This window comes from Cyprinus carpio, chromosome B19, assembly GCF_018340385.1.
Source record: "Cyprinus carpio isolate SPL01 chromosome B19, ASM1834038v1, whole genome shotgun sequence".
In the NCBI taxonomy this organism is placed as follows: Eukaryota; Metazoa; Chordata; class Actinopteri; order Cypriniformes; family Cyprinidae; genus Cyprinus; species Cyprinus carpio.
In genome coordinates, this window is record NC_056615.1 from 6,867,049 (window position 1) to 6,889,585 (window position 22,537).

The 22,537-nt window shown below is 35.7% G+C and overlaps 2 protein-coding genes across 2 annotated transcripts in view; one reads left to right on the forward strand and one right to left on the reverse strand.

Annotated features, from left to right (window-relative positions):
• The window catches only part of LOC109053408 (partitioning defective 6 homolog gamma-like), a 37,509-nt gene extending 30,330 nt beyond the window's left edge, over positions 1-7,179 (reverse strand). The window contains exon 1 of the mRNA XM_042744769.1: positions 6,829-7,179. Within this exon, the coding sequence (XP_042600703.1) occupies positions 6,829-6,903 (75 nt within the window). The 5' untranslated portion in view covers positions 6,904-7,179. The remainder of the gene's footprint in view (positions 1-6,828) is intronic.
• LOC109085447 (atrial natriuretic peptide receptor 1-like) overlaps positions 1-22,537 on the forward strand; it is a 1,054,061-nt gene that overhangs the window by 593,093 nt on the left and 438,431 nt on the right. The gene's annotated exons all lie outside the window — the stretch shown is intronic.

The window sequence follows — 22,537 nt, forward strand, 5'->3', positions numbered from 1 at the left end:
TTATTTATACATTTTCATATGATCATCTTACGCCCAACTGACAGTTAGGTTTAGAGGTGAACCTTCATGCTTAATTTCTACAAAACACGTTTATGTATGAATCACATTCACCATTAGGGATATGCCGGTATCAAATTTTCATGTTGTGACTAATTGATAATGCTTTTATCACAGTATTCGGTGTTATCACGATATTAAAATTTACTTGCAAAAAAGTGTTGTCATAATACAGCATAACAGGTTTAATAAATTTTATAACAAAAAATAACTAAACTTGTATTAAAAAATTTAAATACAATAAAACACAAAAAATTTATAAAGTTAACAATTTACACAGATTAAAGCACAAAAGAATTATAAAGACCAATTACAATAAGATCTCATTAGTTACCCTTAGTTGATGCATTATCATTCAAAATGAGCAATAGCTACATTTGTTACAGAAGTTATTCATCTTTGTTAAAAAAAAATACAACTCTTAGTTCATGTAAGCGCATTAAATAACATAGTTGTTTTTGATTTTTAACAATGTGTTATTAAATATTGAAATTACCTAATGAAAGTTTAGAAGAATTTATGTTAAGCAGTTTATGTTTACTAATGTAAAGCCATAAAGTTTGACCGAACAATAAAGAATCGAAACACTTAAAAACAATACCTAGAGCATGTAGTCCAGATTAAAATGTAAAAAAAAAAAAAAATAATTATGAAAATAAATAGCATATTAAGTCTAAATATTTGGCACAGTGATGAACACCATAGAAAATACACAAATCTGGATGGCTGTTCATGGCTGATCATTTTAAACACCTTTCAGAAACAGAAAGTGGTTTTGTTTCCAGGGTAAAGGTCATTGCACACAATTTGCATCCGAAATTTTCGCACGTAAAAAAAAAAAAAAAAAAAAAAAAAAATTCTGACCTCACACTGTCAATCACATTTACACACTGCCTCCGAAACTTTCGTCCGTCATAACAAAAATTTGGATCAGGTTCGATTTTCTGCGTTTTCACATCCGTAGCAAGCATTTTGATAGGAAAGGATTACGAATACAAAACAACGCATAAACGCTTTGAAATGAAGCAACTTAAAAGAAAAATCTGGACACCACTGTTTACAACTTTTATTTCACAACATTTAGCTGACAAAAAATTACTTTTAACCAAAGCATTACTAGAAAAATTGGACGTTCACTACATAAATTTCAATGACTTTTCCAGTCTTGGAAAACTTCTCCCATGACCATGGGAACCACAGCTGTAAATCTCAAGGTTAAACCACACCATCCTCATCCTATCCAGTTTCAACTTGCAACTCGAGGTAGACATAATACATCTCACCTCCTAATCATAACTGCAGACTTATTTCTCTTATTTTTACTTACTAGTCTCCGATTAATCTACTTAGCCTTCAGACGTGTCAGGAATCACAAAACACTGACATTGAGAGATAAAGGGTGTTTTCAGCAGGCCTCTAACAGTCTGTTCGGCTGTCTTGGCAGCTCTGCTGTTTGTAATGAGGAAATGGAAGCAAACAGGGACCTGAGACACAATAGAGAGACGCACAATGCAGGGTGATGAGTAAGCGCAAACCTCCACAACAACACACATGAACGGATGTCACCCGTCACTGCAGCTGAGCCACACAGCTATTTCTATTTTTTCATAGAAATAATGTTTTAATAATAATTTTATTATCATTACATTAAGTAATATTTCTGTCACAGTTCCTTTAAGTTAAACCAAACTTTTATTTTTTATTTGGTGGTTGTGAAGACCTTTCGTTTATATAATATGACAACAGTTTTTCTTAAAAGAAACAGTAAAATGCTCATGAAATGACTCTCAGAGCAGTTCTATTGATTATATTCATGCGTTCATATACTGAGTCGACAGAGCCTGAAAACATCACTCCAGTATGTAAACGAAACCGAAAAACGAAACGTCTGCGCCATCCATTCACACAGAGACACGCAGAAATGTGCAGGATTCATATTTTAATAGTATTTCGCGGCTTAAGTCTACTGACCTACTTTTGATCTATTCACCCAAAATTGAGCAAATTCTGTGACATTCCACATTATACAGTAAATTCAATTTTTATGACTGGATTAGTCAATTCTGTCCACATTTTCCACATCGCCGGAAATCACAGGACCCTACAAATCTCCTCTCTCAGAACACACACCAAGGTCCGTTTACACAGGACACATAACTGTTCCTCTGCACTGCTTTAAAAACATTTATCTATGCAAATTATTTGGAATGTACTAATAATAGACAGATAGTATGCAAACACGGATCAGTGTTGTTTTAATCTATAAGCATATGAAGTATTTCTTCAGTCCAACCAAAACAAATCCCTTGAGAGACACACTCTGCCCTCAAATTCAGAACGAGGCAATTGTCCGTTGGAGGCATATCACCATCACTAACAGGGTCAAGCTGAGGTTATGTCTCAGATCATGTGACTACCATGCAGATGTGAGTCTTGACTCAATGCGTGGGTCGTCTCATCCAGCCTGAAAAACACAGGCCTCGCTTTGTCTTTCACAACAACGATTGAGGCTGCAGCATCCCAGCATTCACTCGTGGACTGTGCTGCTCTGTGTAATTATGCCTCTAGGATGAGAGTGCAACATTAGCCAATGGCAACCTGTCATTAGCACACGAAATACAAATGTGAAGCAGCAGAAATACACTCGGAGGGTCTCTGGTGGCAGGTGTGTGATCAAGTTGACTACATGTGAAAATGTACTCAATGGTAGACACATATGCAAACATCCATCCCACCACCTAAGTGTGAGGATTTAACCCATTCATCATCTCCAGACGAATGTGGGAAACCAAACAGCTGATGGTACCCATTGACTTCCATTGGATTTTTCTCCATACTATGGAAGTCAACGGCTACCGTCAACTGTTTGGTTAACAACATTCTTTAAAACATCTTCCTTTGTGTTCAACAGCCGATAAAAAATTAATACAAGTTTGGTGAAAACTTGAGCATGAGTAAATGATGACATAACTATCCCTTCAACAGTAGTAATAACAATAACAACTGATAATTTACCTTCAAGTGCAAGTGCTCGTCTGATTGGTTGGGATTAGTGTTTGACTTTGACACATCTTGTGGTCTTATTACGTCTGGTGTCTACAGACAAACTCTCTGTGATCTTATCGTGTCTGGTTAGGACACAGTGCAAATCTGAATCCATGTTTAACAACTCAGTTGTCATCCATGTGCAAACTCAAGCCCAAAAACAATAACATGACCTCAAATCATTGAGAATACAAGTCTAAACAGAGCCCAACCTGCCCAATTTTTAACATCAAATCCTGAGTAATATGAGGACAGCAAAAAAAAAAAAACTTTATCAGTCCTCAAACACTGACAGGTTCAGACAAGTCAAAACAGTGCTATATACAGCTCTTTGTGTTAAATACTTCTGTGACATTAAACAGTACCCAAAACCCAATCTTATCAAATGTCAGTATAGCGTTCCAAAAAGTACATTTCCAACCGAGATCCAGCTAGGTCAGTGGAAAACAGCAGTGAAAGAGGAGTCGGGGGAGTGTTTCTGGAAGATGTACAAAGCCTTAGACACATCAGTGGGGTTTCTTTAGATATAAAGCACTGGGAGACAAAACCAGCTCCTTACGAAGGAACAGAAACCCCCTCACGCACTCTTATCACCAGCAGAGTTCCTCTCCAAACAAGCCTTTCCTGATTGTGATGTAAGGAACTGGGTGATGACATCATATGCGTGATACTGAGAGATCCATGACATCACAACGGTGATTCATAATGTTGACACAGATGTGGTTGATACACAATGTTCCAAACATCACGGTAGAACGATCTTAGATACCAGCTTTATCATCATTCTTGCCTCGCAGGTTGTGGTTTCACACATCCTTACATTAATGCTTTTGTTTTGGGGGCGAGTATTGGTTCTTTCAGGTTTCAGTGGGAAAGCGGGTTGATCTGCACCCCTTCTACATTCATATGGAGGTATCTGGCTCTTCCAAGAGAGGAGAAACGTAATGGGGGCGCTCTTGTCTTTACAGACCCCAAACAGTGGCTCCTTTCATTGACAACAGTAGCAGGGCTTTTTAGCCCCTGTTATGAATTAAGAGCACGGCTGAATAATAGAGGCCAATAATCAGACAATGGCAATGGAGTCTGGATCTGGGCACGTCGCCCACACATTCCAGCAATTAGGACCATCACATCCACAACCACATTATAAAAGTTTCTCTAGCCAATGTCTAGTCCAAAAGACAGCTGAGTTTTTTTCAGCCACTCTTGAATATAGAGTGAATAAAGTGACAGATGACTCAAATAGAAAAGCAGAGGCATGTAATGAATCATCCAGGTCCAATGGGTCCCAGTGACAGTGCTTTGACAGATACTGTCTCCATCAGCTTGGCTGGAACAGACGTATAGTCCACAGCACCATTAGCACGAGCGGTGACAGATATAGAGTTACTTCTATTTGTGAAGGGTTGGTTGAAGCTTTGTCAGGCATTTCCCCAGGCAAACTGAACAATTACTGTATATGAAAGGTCTCCACATTGAGTGATGATAAATCTATCATCATGATATAAATGAAACTCATGCTATTCTTCAAGAGAACTATTACAATAGAATGTCAGACACAAACAAGCTGAGTCTTTACTCATTTTCAAATAACATCTAAAGACTCATCTTTTTCGCCAGCACTTAACCAACTAATACTAGTACTTACCTTTTCTTTTCTTGTCTATCATATTCTTAAAAAAAAAAAAAACCTGGCTACGTGTTCTGTACTAGACTAACTGAGACTTGTCATGGCACTTGTATACCGTTGTTGTTTTCTTGTTGATCTGATTGCTTCTATTGTTCTCATTTGTAAGTCGCTTTGGATAAAAGCGTCTGCTAAATGATTAAATGTAAATGTAAACATGGATGGATGGTAGGGATGCAACGATATCATTTTTTCAGAACAGATCCGATCCGATACTGAAAATTATTATCATCCGCCAACAACCAAACAATAAAACACCAGCACAGTTTTATTTTTTTTTAAATCAATGTAGAATCTCTACACTTCTCTGTGTTGACCTGATCGTCACTTCTACATATAGACAACTTTATTTTAATGAAAAATAACAAATGAAAAAAAATATAATCATAATCTATGATAAAAATACTATTATAAACAAGGTTAGTGGATAATTCAGCAGCAAAAGAAAAATCACGGGTGCACAACAATTTGATAAAATCTTGTGAAATTTTTTATTTTTTTTTTGTTGCTATTTGTATTGTTGTAAAATACATTCATGAAAAAAAAAAAGTATATACATTTATATAGAAATATAAAAGAAATTTTATTTTAAATATATAGCACAGTAATAAAGGCAACAACATATGATAGATAGGACAGAACAAGAAAGACTATTAATAATCTTTGATTGCGCAGAAAATATTATAATACTAAAGGCTCCAATATATAGTGGCACAGAGTGCTTGTGATGCGCTCCCTAATGATGTGCTTGAAACAACACGGAGTCACAGTGTGCAGCCCTCCGAGTCCGCATAGAAAAGTTAGTACAAAGCGAAGAGAGATTGATACGTAGTGTATTAGATCTGTGTTAGTTTATTGAGCCTTTTCTTTGAACAGTTTTAAACCTCAGTTGCTTTCGCTCTCGAAGAGTTTCATGGTTTTGACTTTAGTAACCGAACACAACACTCAGTTTGATTTCTGAATGGAGCCGCAGCGGAAAGAAGAGATTATGTGAACTTGAATTTAATGTCTTCAGTATTCATCTGTACCCCACACTGGACTATGGAACAGCTTCAGGACACTTGAAATATAGTGCACGAAAACATTTTGGTGCTTTAGAATTTTTTTGCGCCTTTCGTGGGCATCAACAATAACACAGAATAGTATACACACAATATCGGATTTGGATCGGTCTCGTCTGACCGATATCCGCAGAAAGTGCCAATATCGGAGCCGATACCGATCCTGAGTATCGGATCGATGCATTCCTAATGGATGGATGGATGGATGACACAGATAGATAGACAGACAGATAGATAGATAGATAGATAGATAATCCCATTTCCCTATGAGATTAAAGTATCCATGTTAACCGCTGGTGTTTGTATGTACTTTTAGGTGAGTAATACAAGAAACAAAAGTTTAACTTTGTCCAACTGACACAATAATAGAGCCCATCCCAATGAATCAGCTCATGTTTGCTCTTGTCAAATGTGTAAATATGTCCGTGTGTTGTTTGGATACTATTTTCGGACAGCTGGAAATGAGGACAGTATTTAACCTGACCCGATGTGAAGATTATTACAAACATACAGAACTTCAGAGAGCAGAGGTCTCCCATCTGAGAGCCACATGCTGCAGCAGACTACACAAACACAGGACTGAGAGAGGACTGTGCTTGATAATCTACAGCTTTTTATTCTTTTGGAGAGGTAAAGCCATGAAAATTATAAACAGCATCCATTAATGTGACAGGTCAAGCGCCAAAACAGTTGTGCTGCCTGTAACTCATTTTACTGGAGAAGATGAAACCAAACGCAATTCTCAAAAGTAAAATAAACAGTTAAAAAGTGAAATAAAAATACATTTTAAAATGCTCGAAATTGAGTAAACTGTGCAAAGATCATATTAGTTCTTATATGGCATAATATGATTTGACATGGGCTAACCAAAGTTAGCCATTTCCTACTTTTCTCATCTAAAAATATACAGCATCGTGTAACTATGCAGCGAAACTATTCTCGTGAAATATTCTCAAGCATGCATCTCGCACAACTCACCTTGCTTTTCACTTCCACCGCGTTCATGTTCAAGCTGCGCAAAGACTGCGATTTATTATTAAAGCTCCGGTTCATTTCGCTCGCGTGAAACTTTTCAGCCCGTCCAGGATGATGGGCTCGATTTATAAGCCTGTCCCGTTAATGAGCGTCCGATCTTCGCTCTCAAAACGCGGAAAAGTTAGTCCTCGGAGGCTGTGTGACGGGGTTTCTTAACTCGCGGTCGCGCTGTGTCTCGCTCACTTCGCAAAACTTCTGCAGAAAAATTATGAGAAAGTCAAATCAGCGCCTCTCACTCGGGGGAGTGGGCTGAGGGTTCACAGATGACATCACCGCTCCCCCTCCGACGCGTCCATTGGTCCTACTATGGCGAAGGCTTGGCTTATGAATATTAAATACGTAACGTGACGCCATTACTGTAGAGCTAACTGATTGGCTGAAAACCGAACGTTAAGAAGTAGGCGGGGCGGAGTGTAAGGAACGTTCATTTAAACACAAAAACCTCATGGCATGTTTTTTTTTTTAAAAAATAGAAAATTAACATTTTAAAACTAAAACGAAAATTGCTCGTCATCCCCACCCATCCGTAGAAATGTAATAGGTAGTCAGGAGGAGGAGTTGTTTTCCCTTCAGAAAGTGGGGAGTCCTTTCAAATTCCTCTCCGAGGGCGTGGCTTATGAATTTTAATTAAACACGTCACGGGACGCTACTAAAAGGTTACCAAGCAACATTAGCACGACTTTATAAATATTCATGCGATAGTCCTTAGCCATAGTAGGATTTGTAAACATCGCCCAACTTGCTATCGCGTATCAACGTGGATTACAATATATTACATACAATATTACTCGTCTTTTAAGAAGCTGATGTTAATATTAAATTCATACCAGTGTTTACCAGGGAGTGTACACACGACAGCTGCTCTTCCCAGGACTGTTATTTTAGTGACTTCTCAGGGGGACATACCGCAGGCCAATAAAAAAGACATGTTTATGTTTGTCCGTGATCTCACAACTACCTAAAACATCCTGGGACTGAGAGTTCGCTATAAAAGTAGCACTGAAGACTGTACTCCGTAGATAAACTTTTAAAGCCTTTATCACTACCAATATAAAGTCGTGAGTAGATTTACTGATTTGCAGTTTAATCAGAGGAAACAGCCTATATCTGACAGAATCAGGAGGTCACTGAATGCTGTACTATGCGCGATCAGATGTTCGCTGGCGGTTCTCTCGTTGGCCTCTAGATGTCACTGTTGCACAATAAAACTGAGCCGCTGACTGAATGAAAGCGGGACAGACAGACGCTCTAGTTACACAGTAGCGGTTTGCTATTTATACTCCATTCCTACTGTGTTTCTGCGGGTCATTTTCTCTTATATGTACTTATATGTGCCACATATTGCATACTAATATATTCACTTTAGTAATAGCCTGTGTACTGTACCTTTCAGGTACTAATATGCACCCTTAGGTAGGTTATAAAAAGGTGTAATTTTTGAGAATGTATGGACCCCAGTGACAGCTTTTGTACCTTTTCTTTTTCTAAGATCGGTCATCTACTGTTATGGACCTTTTAGATTATTATGTCAGTGTCTTTTGTCTTATTTTTCATGTGATTTGTAAACTACTGAACTACTATTTTATGATGTCATTTAAAGAAACACACACACACACACACACACACACACAAATATATATATAAAATTATTTATTTAGTATATGTGTTGTGAATTTTTAGCTCATAAGGTGAAACCAAATTTTTTTTTTATTATTATTATTTATTAATTTTTTGCTATTGCGGCAGCAAATTATATTTGTTGTAGTTAGAAAATAGAGAATTTCCCAGCGATGATGACCTCCGCTTTTGAGAACCAGGGAAGTGGATATGTTTGTATGCATGTATTTATTTGTTTGTTTGTGTTCAAAAACAATGTACAGACAGTGACAGATGAACAATTATAAATGTAAAAAAGTATAAAAAATGATAAAAAAAAAAAAAAAAAAAAAAAAATATATATATATATATATATATATATATATATATATATTTTTTTTTTTTTTTTTTTTTTTTAATCAGTGACACATAATTCTCCAAAAAATACACATTCATAAATTTATTTTCTAAAGAATTCTAAAGAAAATGAATATTTGACTAGAGAAACAGATAAATTGTTTACAATACGATCTATTAATAAGATAAGGCAAATGTCCATTTCTTGCTGACTTTATTGTTACTGTAGATATCAGTCTGGTGTGAACAAGCCTTAACAAATGCTACGCAAAATGCACTATAATATTAGGCTACTATAGTCTATGAATACCATATTCAAAGTCATATGCCGTGATATGAGGGTGAGGAAACACTGACAGAATTAGTATTTTTGCACTAACGATTTCTTTAATGGCACCTACATTTAAAGTTTCCCTGTCGCTCCCTTCAGACTGAGGTTTGTTACTCCCACAGATGTAATGCAAAAACGTATATAAACTATATTTATCAGGACCGATGCAAACAAGGCATCTGTACCTGCATGCTCATGCAGTGTATTTTGTGACCTCTGCTTTGCTGCTGCAGGGCCCCAGAGGGCTGTGTTAAAACCCAGGCCAAACTAGAGGCCCGCATGCACTTTCATGTGTAACCCAAGACGCAAGCCAGAGATCAGAGGGAAAGGCTGTGATTGCCATGGCTGTCCCAGGATCAGTCACACTTGTCAGTGAGTAATGCTTATGAGAGCAGGGCTGATCTGGGATCTGCAGGCCATCTGTGTTGTGATCGTTCTCAGTGAGTGTTTAAACAAGGTTAAAGGGCTTCGGGCCCTGCGGTCATGCCTGTATGCAGCCACTAATAGGCATTTGCCGGACTCTGTAAACAGCGACAGGAAGCCTGTCATTAGGGATATCAGTGCTCAGGAGTTTGTTTCGAAGGCTTGCTCTCCATTATAGATTTTAGTGCCTGCAAATCCATGATAATGTGTTGTTACATTACTGGACTGTCAGTAGATAATGTTTGAGGGTTGAGTTTACAGCTTCTGGTTCACATATACAGAGGAATTAGTGTCATTTTGAGGTAGTTATTTTTTTTTTCACCTATAGATGAACCATGATTTAACCACCGATTTAACAAAAGATTAAATATTCCTGTTCTTACTCTATATTTAGGATTTGTTCACGTTCTTTTTGGCGCCACTAGAGGGAGACATATCCCATAAGATAAAGCACATCTCAGACAAAGAACACCCTGAGATGTGGCTTTCTGAAATATTATTAGAAGACTTCTACCTAAGAATGAATAGAGTATTCAGAGTATTACACAGTTATTACCCTGGTAAAACAGCACGAAACTCCCTCTGTGGTGGGAAACGAGTTCTGGATATTGTCTGTTCTTTTACAAAACTGATCTGAAAGTACTTTAGTGTTGTGGCATCTTATCGTATGGCCAGTTTGCTTTAGTCGCCAGTATGTATATGTTTGTATGTATGTCTGTATATAGGTTTGAAATCATTAAGACTTTTTAATGTTTTTATGCTCACCAAGGCTGCATTGATTTGATCAAAACAGTAATACTGTGAAATATTATTACAATTTAAATAAAACTGTTTTCTATTTAAATATATTTTAAAATGTAATTTATTCCTGTGATATAAAGCTGTATTTTCATCATCATTACTCCAGTCTTCAGTGTCACATGATCCTTCAGAAATCAGTGAAATATGCTAAATTTGCTTCTCAATTGTTAATAATTTGCAAAAAATATTAATATTAAATTATATATGAATTATACATTAATATATTATATATAAATATTAATATATTTAGATATTTAATATATTTAGATATTAATATTAAAGTAATATAAATAATAATAATAGTTTTTGTGGATTTGTTGTGTGTGTGTGAGATTCAGAATTCTTTAATAAATACATTTTAAAAGAACGGTGTTTATTTGAAATAGTGACATATTAACAGATTATCTTTGTAACATATACATTTTTTGAAATCCTATTTACCCCAAACTTTTGAATGGTAGTGTAACATAGTTTCCACAAAAATGTTTTCATCATTAATTATAAGAAATGTTTCCTGAGCACCAAATCAAATGATATTAAATTGTAAAAATATTTCACAATATTACTGTTTTTACTTGATTAAACAAACAGCCTTGGTGAGCATAAGAGCCTTTTCAAAAACATAAAAAAACAAATTTTTCCAATCTTTTGGCCAATAGTATCCTGTATATTGTTTCTCACAGACAGCAGTGAAAGAAATGGAAAGCAAATGGTGAGTTGTAAAGTCCCCTTTTTATTATGAGAAAACAAATCAAAACAAACAAAAAACTATAATTTCTATGGATCTCCTGGAGTTTAAGAAGGTTCCCAACATCACAAATTATATGATTTGTGAAGTTTGCAAGAAAAAGTCATATTTCAGTCAATAGAACTTGTAGCCTAATAGAAAATTATCGTTATCGTTAACGTTATATTAATCGTTATAGCCTCGTAGGCCCGCTCTCACTGTGTCATCAACTGTCTCTTTTCTATTTCTACTAGAAAATCTCAAACATTTAAAACTAAGCTTAAATGTCAAACTCCTGATCTATGAAGGAGCATCACAGAGCAATAACATTATCCTCTGACGCTAATACAGACCAAAACAATCCTTGACAGGAACGGGACATGCGCCATGAGCGATGTTTAATATTCACTTTCCTCCGAAACAATTCGATTGCTCTACAATATTCAGTTAGTCCTCACGCGCCGGTGGTATCTAGGGCAAAAACAGCCCAGATTCCAGCATGCAGACCACAATTTGCATGTAATAAATCATATTTCGATACCTGGTCACGTCAGTAGACTTCAGTTTGAATTTGCTGAAGTGTCACAGTGAGTTGTGTTTTATTGTTTGTGTTTGATGCACGCTCAAGACGTGCTCCGCTTTCAAGGAACTGCTGGCCAGCTGCATATCCAGAGGAGAAGAATGAGAGCTCCTCTGTGAGGAACTCCTGTCAGAAGGTTCCTGGAGAGCAGACGCAGTTCTTCTCCGTTTTTCAAAAGTAAACATTCCCCCTCACACACACACACACACACACACACACACACACACACACACACACACACACACACACACACACACACACACACACACACACACACACACACACACACACACACACACACACATATACAGACATTCCTGAACATGCAAAAAAAAAAAAGGGGTGGGGGGATAGTGGGAGAGAATGATTACAATCTAAAGAGAGGAAGGGAAAAATTACAACTTGAAAAAGGCCCAAAATCTAATTTTCTTCCCCCTTTAAAAGCCTGATTAAAACCTTGAGAGTGTGCGGATGATCTCAGCGTCTCCAGAAAGCACAGCTCTGCTCTTACACAGGCCGCTGTGATTAGGAGCACATTTCTGCTGATGCTCCGCTGACTTCAGCGCTCACGGCCCGTCCCGATCCTTGACTGTGGCACAAGCGCTACCCCCTCCCTCATAAAGAGCTCCTTCCGTCTCAACACGCAGAAGCTCAGCTTGTGTTTGTTTAGGCCAGCTTTATATCACTGAATGGGTAAGTTATGAGTAAATTCCTGCTTGTTGACATTCATATCCTTAATAAAACATGTCGTGACTGTGATAATAGGAAGAAATAGTAAGAAATGTTTTTTTTTTGAGCAGCAATTCTGAAGGATCATGTGTCACTGAATCTTGAGGGGGAAGAAAAAACATGCAAAAGAAGAAGATAAAGAAGAGGAGGAAGAAGAAACAACAAACAAACATAAAACATTCATTCATTCCTTTAGAAATGAATGAATGAATTAAATTAATACTTTTATTCAGCAAAGATGCATTGAATTCATGAGCAATGACAATAAAGACATTTACAATTTTACAAAAGATACTTGTACTTCAAATGAATGCTGTTTTTGAACTTTCTATTTATAAAAGAATCCTGGAAAAAATGTCTTAAGCTAAAAAAAGGTAGCAGCACAACTGATTTCAACTTTTATAATAATCAGATGATCAGTTTCTTGAGCATCAAATCAGCATATTAGAATGATTTCTGAAGGATCATGTGACACTGAAGACTGGAGTAATGATGCTGAAAATTCAGCTTTACATCACAGGAATAAATTATATTTTAAAATATTTTCAAATAGAAAACTGCCATTTTAATTGTAATTTTTTTACATTCTTATAGTTTTTACTGTATTTCTGATCAATTAAATGCAGCTTTGGTCAGCATAAGAGACAAGCATTTGAACAGTAGTGTAAATTTAATTTAATTTAATTTAATTTAATTTAATTTAATTTAATTTTATTTTATTTTATTTTATTTTATACTACAGGATGAGTTTTGTGTTAAAGTTTAATACTTAGGATTAGGGGTTTGTTTGCGCAAAAATTATAATTACGTTTGCCTTAGCAAGCACCAAAAATAATGTTTTATTTATATAGTACCTTTCTGAAGCTCAAGGTCCTTTTTTATGAATATTTTCCCCATTGTACATGATACATGCTGCCTACAAACAAACAAATGCAGATGTTTTCCTAATGAACGGTTACGATACGCACACGGAAACCGCGTCTAGCTTGCCGTTGTCAGGGTTTGTTCCTGTGCCTGAAGCCTGATGGTGTCAAAACACTCTCCACTTTTTATAGAAGAATGAAAACACAAGCCATCTGGAGCAGGGGTCAAAGGGTAATTTCAGGCAGGGTAATGAGGATGCTTGTTGCTGGAGGATGTGTGGAACACTGTGTGGCACTGGACTGACTGAACATTAAACATTAACAGCACTATACAATCTCAAATATGCTCTTTTTCTCTCGCTGTACCCTGCACACTGCTCTCGCCTTCCTCTTAAAGGGACAGTCCACCCAAAAATGGAAATTCTTCTGACATCATTTACTCACTCTCAAGTTGTTTCAGACATGTATGAGTTTCTTTCTTTGTTGAACACAAGAGAAGATACTTTGAAGATTTTTGGAAACCAAACATTTGACGGTAAGCTATTGATGTTCTATGGCTACCAGCAACTGTTTGTTTATCAACATAAATATCAAAACAAAAATATCTTCCTTTGTGTTGTACAGAAGATAGAAATGCACACAGGTTTTACACAACTTGAGGGTGAGTTATGAGTTTAATGAAAAGCTAATTTTATTAAAATTAAGACAAATAATTTTAAACTGAATCAAAATAGTACACTTACTGAAAAAAATACATATTTAATTTGTTTACCTGCATGTCATGTGACCCTAACCAATGGCAAAGAACCATGAACATGCAAATGTGACCCTTCGTTATTAAAAATGTTATTAAATTTTAAAAGTCTCAGGGTACTTCAAATAAAATTATATTAGGTGAAAGAGGACCAGATAACAAAAATGATGGTGAATTTTAGAAGTATTTGTGATTATTCCAAACTTATTCACTTATGGGTTTCTATTTGAGTTAGAAATTCTGTTTCTAACCTGCATTGCTAACATGTTCACAACAGCTCTGTGTATCTGGTGCACTTGCAGTAACCACCATCTGTGTTCAGAGATAAAGCCCATTGATACTTTGAGTCAGTCAGTGACATGAACCATGAAACCTCACTAATTTACATTTTCTCTTCTGCAACAACCACACGAACCGGATGTGTTATCAATCTGAAATCAAATACACACTGGTTCACAGTGACTCTTCCTTGTCAGTTTTACTCAGTTCTGAAACTCAAAGGAGGTTATTTTTCCTCAGCATACGGGACCATTTCCTCTGGTTTGGTACGCTGGTGGCCTGTGACATGGTTAGGAAGCAGGGTTAATTGGCTCTCTCTTCGCCCTCCTGTAAATTACAAACAGACTGGAGAAATTTCATACCTCTCTTTTCCTTTTTTACTCATTCTCTACCCATCTGACTTTCTCTCCCACTCTCTTTCTCTCTGAGGAGCTCTGTCTGGCTCATCTAGATTATCTTCTGTTTAGTGCGGCCCGCTTTCATTATCATCACGACAACCTCGTCAGTCTCCAGACGCCCTCATGCAGGCCGAGCTGGCGCTGTTCAGAGAGAGGGAACATCAAAGCTCTCGCAGGAAATGTGTGCTGTACTACCAGCCCGTCTGGGTCAATATGACAGATGAGAGGCGGCAAGCATCTCAGGGGGTGGACGGTACAAACAAGCAGTCACACTAAGCCTGGAAGTCCTTTTCAGACGGGAGAAGAAGTGTTAGGATGATCGAGTAATGCTACCAACAGCGTGATTTTACAACTGCTGAATTTGAGGAAGCAGTTTCAAACTGCAGTCACAGGAAACCCTCAACCCTAATGTCAAAGAGTCAAACTGTTGTTTTCATCTTCTCTTAAAGGCCAACCTGGGGAGACAGTTTCAAGTCTGACCTGTGTCATATCTGATATAAATGATTTAATAGCTTATTTATAATGTTAGCTACTTGAAAAATTAAAATTAAAAATAATATGCTAAAAGCAGAAAAAGTATTCAAAATGTTTTTTAATGTATTTACATAATAATAATAATAATAATAATAATAATAATAATAATAAACATTTAAACAGCTGTAAAGCAGTAAATTTGTCAGCCATTATACACTATTGAATTAATTAATCATACTGAAAGCTATACATGATAAATGAAGATGTAAATATAAACTGAGATAAAAAAGAAGTAAGTATTCAACGCTTTGAAACAAATAATTTAAATGTATTTAAATAAAAAAGAAAAAGCATTTAAATGATTGTAAACCAGTAGAAAAATTTCAGCAGTTATAAATTATTGAATAGTTTAATTATATTGTAAACTACATGGCAAATTCAAATGAATATAAAAAATAAGATGAAAAAGTATTTTAAAAATATTTAACGTTTTAAAATAAATTTTTTAATTGAAATTATTGAATTTTTTTTTTTTAAATTACTGTAAACCAGTAGAAATTTGTCAGGTCTATTGTAAGCATGACAAATTGAAAAAAAAAAAAAAGCATTTAAAAAGTATTCTGCATTTTATAATCAATTATTTAAATTTATATATATATATATATATATATATATATATATATATATATATATAGATATATATATATATATATATATATATATATATATATATTTTATATATATATATATTCCAGTATTCATTTGTCAGCCTTTATAAATTATAAAATATTTTCATTATACTGTAGGCTACATAAAAACTTAAAAAGAAAATAAAATAACATCAAGAAGTTAGTCAAAAAATATTATTTTTTTATTTAAATAAATATTAATAAAATTTATTACTTTTTAAACTTTTAGAATTTCTTAAACGTCGGATCAAATTCCCTAACAAACTAAGTAAGTCAGACTCATATTTTTTTACTTCATTTTATTTAGTTTTTTTTGGGTGCCACTGTGATTTAGACATAAATATTATACATATGATATAGACATATTGTGAAATTTGTGCTTACATTTTCCACCACAGCTGGTTTTCCCTTCATTAATCCAGCTGTCACACCGGCTGCTGTCAATACTACTGATCTTGTGGTTCTGCCCCTTTCCCATCAATACCCAATTATCCATTATAACCAGCATAAATCCCCAACACCCTTCTGCAGTCAATAATCAATACCCAATATCCCCTATTCCCAATGAAGTACTGCAGTGCAAACCTTAACACCTAATACAGCAGCAAAGAGCTCATGCCAGAGCTGCAGCACAGGAGACGCTGCACTGCTATGATATAGGAGTCCTTGCTGTCCTTCGTGCTGCTGTCTCTCTTTTTACACGCACGCACACACACACACACACACACACACACACACACACACACACACACACACACACACACACACACACACACACACACACACACACACCTCCAGTAATCAGTCCCCTAAAGCAGCCCAGATTCCAGCGGTAGATTTATAGGACTAATAAAGATGTTAGGGAGGGAGCTCTCCGTGGGACAGACCTGCTGTCAGACAGGTAAAGCAGCAGAGACTCATGATGGGACAAGGGTGCGGCCCGGCTGGCACATGCGTTATTACTCACCTGGTGAAAGTCGATCGAAGGACAGGAAGTGACCAACCCTTTTGTGAAGGGGAGCTGCATAGATGAGTCCCGCTTGGGCTAGAGTTATTGTCTGCTCTGCTGTGTCTGAGAGCTATTGATCGTTGTGTACAGAGTACACTGAGGTCTCGCCAACTACAAAAGGCTTAGTCACTGGTTGAATTTAACATTTCTTGGCTCAATTACGTTCAGTAAATTTGATTTCATAATAGCGATGACAGTGCTATTATGTGGACTCAAATTAGAAACATATTTGTATTTCTGCATCTTTAAACAGTTGCAAGGTTGAACAGCAGCCTAAGGCATCATCTTTATTAATATGTTTGACAGACGCTTGCATCCAAAGCAGCTTAGGGGCTATTACACAACACTGTTTTTCATGGATCCGTGTGAACAGGGATTGTTTTGATAATTTTGTTGTCTGTAAATGAAAACGCAAAGGAAGAACATTTTTGTTTTTAGTACATCACTGCGATGACCCTTACATTATCCATTAAATATCCAGGACAGACTATTATTATTATTATTATTATTATTATTATTATTAATCTGTTTTCTGACACAAGCAATTAACCATCAGATTACAAAATAAAACAATGCATTAAAAACAGCAACAACACATTAATACATACACACACATATATATATATATATATATACATACACATGTATCCAAGGTACTATTATACTTTTTTATTAATATTTTAAATTATTTCATATGTTCCATTTTCATGTTCATTTCAGTTGCATTTTTAGTAATTTAATTAATTTTTTTTTCTTTCTTTTTTTTCATAATATGTCCATATCATTTTTATTCACTTTTTATTGCAGTTTTAGTTATTTTAGTTTATAAAGTTAATCTAAATGTAAAAGAGAAATGTTTCCTTGGAAACTAGCTGAAACAAAATAAGGTTAAGTGTTTTATTATTTTATTTTTAATTGATTAATTAATTGTATTTTTTTTATTTTATACGTACTGTATATATACACACACAATTAGTTAATTAATTGATATATAGTAATGAATTAATCAACAGATTAAAAAAGTACAACTATATGAATAATATCTTCTAATAAATAGTCATGCGATAATAATACAGTTATTCTAATTGAAAGTTATTTTTGTCTTTCTTTTGGGCTATGTCGAAGATTAAAATTAAATACATTTTGGGCTTATAATTAACGTGTTTTGTCTAAATTTAAAAAAAGAAATTAATTATGCAAACAATATGCTACTTTACAGGGTTTTTTTTTTTTTTTTTTTTTTTTTTAACACACAAAATCTTTACTTGTCACATAATTTCTGAAACCTGACACTCAAACACCGAACCACACACCAAATCTGCAAAACCATACACTAATTCTCAGCCTTTGACTTAGTTTTCAATATCATAAAGTACTTTTTGCAAAATACAACACACACTTTTGAGAAGTGTTTGTGATATTTTGAATGCAGTGCATCCTTTTTCAAGAGATGTGAGGCATTTTGCATCTTATGTGTGCAATTCTTGGAATTGTGTGTAGAGTCTGGAAAAAAGGAGGCAAAGTTTTGAAAATGTGTGTAAGCAGTTGAAAAAACCTGTAATAACTGTGAGCACAGTGAGTAACGTGTAAAAATGTCAGTAAAAAACACTGGTTAGATTTTTGTCATGTTCTTTTCCTCTCACACATCTCTTCAGGTTCCTCACGTCCAGTGCTGAATTTAGTGCTGATTTTTAGAGTTTGACTCAGCACAGTCATTAAAATGAACTGAACGTAACCCTTTTAGGTTTAAAAATTATATGATTTTGAAGTGGTAAAAATATTACATAATGATTAATTAAGTCATAGTGTGCCAGCATCTTCTTTTTCTCACAGTGTGTGTGTGTAGGCCTGAGTCATATTGCACTGAGCAGTGTTTATCTAAGCAGTCTGTGTGTGTGTGTGTGTGTGTGTGTTTGTCTGAGCAGGCTGGAGCGCATCCCACACCGCCAGCCTGATTGCAACAAAACAACATCAATCTCCAGAAGCTCAGGGCCTTAAATAAGTGCCCTGCTATTTAGGGAAAGAGCGAGAGAGAGACAGAGAGACTCCCAGAGAGTCTTTAACTCCTCATTCTCTCAGCCTCAAGAGTCGTAGTCCCTTCACAAGCCCTTTAATACAGCCACTGTATCACACACAGGCCACCACTAAACACCCTGTAGCTCTGATCACTTCCATGCTGTCTCTGAACACTTCTTGTTTGGCCTCTTTAAAGGAGCCTCTTGCATGTGTTCTCCATTACGCCTGGACAAACTTGTGGCCATTTCCATCCGGTCATTCAAAACAGGCATTTTCATGAGTCCTCTCCCATCTGTTCACAAGAGTCCGGTCATAATTCCTCTTTCCATGCCACGTCTGTTCATCATTCTCCAACTGTACATCTCAATATGCGCAAATGCTTGAGATCTTATGCTTACTCATGGGATCCTAATATCTCTGTTGTTTCTTCTAGATAGAAATGAGATTGCAAATAAGGTTTATAGTTTCCTGCTTCTTCTCTTTTTTTTTTTTTTCATCTGAGAGGACCACACAAACACTTGATCTGATATTTCTCCTTTCAGAAAAGATCTCAACAACTTCAAACTGTGCTCAGATATGCCGAGTGTGGAATGAAACGCAGAAGAGCATCTCATCTGTGTCACTCTGTATTTCTCATAAAGAGTTTTAGTAAATGTCTGAGGCAAAGTTGATACCAAAAGGAAACATAATGGAGCACCATTGAGTCTCCTGAGCGCTCAAAGAGCAAACGCTGAGCATGACGGTTTTCCTCTGGGTACATTTATGAAATGTTCGTTCCCATTTGGTCCCCTGTACTCTGCTGTTTCCTTTCTCCTTCTTTTCTGGCCGTCTTTCACAGCCTGTCACTCTCCAGCGCTCATTTGTACGGTTCATTCTGACACGTCGAGGTGAAAGTGTGCTGAGGAGCTGAAAACACTCGGCCGCTTTCACGCAGCGCAGGGCCACGGCGCCTGAATGCAGGAGCCACTGAAGCATGCACTCCTCTTCTTTAGCGCTCCTCCTCTTTTCTCCCTAGCGCCGCTCCCCTCCTGCCCTCGTCTTTGTTGCCAGGGGTTTGGGGGTACAGAGGAGCTGGTGTGGGGGTAAGGGGTTTGTGTTGTTGTCTCACTGGGGCCTGACTTGCCGTTTCTTAATGGGTTTCACAGCGGCCTCCGGCGAACAAAACAGGCCAGGGGTAGCGCAGCTGAAAGAGTGCAGTGGACGAGTGAACATTGTTCATCCCGTTTCCCCACCCGCCTTCCTCTCGTACTCCCTGAAATCCTCGTGGCTCCCACAGAGAGCACACATAGCAGGGGCCCCGCGAGGACAGAGGTAAACACAGCCTCATGTCTGCTCCTTCTCCTCCCAGAATCCTCCTCTCTGACTCTCGCACACGCTTTTTTTTTCTCATTTGTTACTCTTCTTGCTTTTCACAACAGCAAGTCTCTAAACTTAAAGTAACCTCTATATAAGTTTTTATTACAGTGATATAATTCAATATAATAATAAAAATAATAATAATTAATGCAAAATATTCATAAAAAGAACATATACACTAAAAATGTTTGGGGTGATTAGTTTTTTTTTTTTTAAGAAATTAATACTTTTATTAATCAGCAAGGATGCATTTAATGGATCAAAATTAAGATTAAAGACATTTATAATGTTATAAAAGATATTTATTTTAAATAAATGCCGTTCTTTTGAGCTTTTTATTCATCAGAGAAAACATCTAAAAAATGTATCATGGTGTTCACAAAAATATGAAGCAGCATGACTGTTTTCAACATTGCTATTAATCAGAAATGTTTCTTGAGCAAATCAACATATTATTATGATTTCTGAAGGATCATGTGACACTGAAGACTAATGATACTGAAAATTCAGCAGGGATAAAATAAATGTTAACATATGTTCAAATAGAAAACAGTTATTTTAAACTGTAATAATATTTCACAATATTGATGTTTTTACCATATTTTTGATCAAATAAATGCAGCCTTGGTGAGCAGAAGAGACTTCTTTCAAAAAAAAAATAAAATAAATTATATATATATATATATATATATATATATATATATATATATATATATATATATATATATATATATATATATATAATCCCACCAACCCCAAACATTTGAACAATAGTGTAAATATAGAGCACATGAAACATTATTTGAAAAATAACTGATAAAAAGTAATACTACTGTATCTGAAAAATAAATAAATAAAAAAATCTATTAAAAAAAAAACCGTATAAATGAAACAAATAAGAAATGATTTTAAGGAGTGTTTTGAACTTGTGCTGTTCTCTAGATTTGACTCCTTCTGTGTCCATTTTATTGTCTGCCACGTGGAAACCATTAGTTCAAACACTTGAGAAGTAATAGCACACCTCTCTGCAAGAAATCACAGCGTAGTTCATAGCATAAATGTATTGGATGAGTCAAGTGTACCGTTTAGTAATTAGTGGTTTAGAATAAATCCTGAAAGCATGATCATTAGTAAGAGTGAGGCTTTCTTTAGCAAACACCACTGACTCAAAGCGTGAATGCTGCATATAACCCCTGATTGCTGTGCAGATGTGGTGCAGCGAGTCCCTCCATAGCTCACTGTCACACTGGGTAAAACAGGGGGCTGCCCATATGGCCGAGGGCCCCGTCTACCCTTCCTCTAAAGAAACCAGCAGCCTGCAGAAAGTCAGAAAAAAGGTCGACCCTCCTGACCACAGCTCCCCTGCTGGAACATATGGGTGTGAACGTGTGCACAGACACACACACACACACACATACACATGAGACACACCTCCAGAGAGTGTTACGAGGTGTCAGCGGTGGAAGATGGACGAGAGGAGTCTGGTTTCCATTAACTGCATTGTGAGGCCAAGACTGGAGAAGTCGGTCAGGAGAGCAGCTTCAGAGGTTCCCTCACAGAAACCTAAATACAGTCTTACAGATTATAACTTTTCTCAATCTTACTTTGAAATGGCATGTCATATTAGCAAACGATGGCTTCTATACTTAACAAAAAAGAAGCTTAACAGATATTCGTATGGCAGATATCTTTAGAGAGATGACTCATGGATCAACACAATGCTGGCAGCAGATAAAAGAACAAAGTCATTACGAATGCATTCAAAGACTTTACAGAATAATTCATTGTTTTGTAGTAATCTCTTGTCCACATGTTTTTACTATATTATCGTATTATTTTTAGTATTAATATTAATAATATTTTATTTTATTGTTTTAATTATTAATGATAATTATTAATTTAATACTTGTTTTATTAATAGTATACTACTAATATGATTATATATATATATTATATATATATATATATATATATATATATATATATATATATTATATATATATATATATATATTAATCTATATATATATATATTATATATATATAATAACAAGTACTTAATTTTTAATATACCTGGAAGATATATGATTGCATGATAATTATTCTAAAGGAGCAAACAATATTAGTCATACAATAATTAATTTCATTAACTAGTCTGTTCTGTTCAACAACCTGATAAAATGCTAATATGTAACTTTAGGTTTTTACTGACCTGAGATTTATAATAATACAGTGAACAATATGAAATCTCACAAAATCTCACAAAATGCC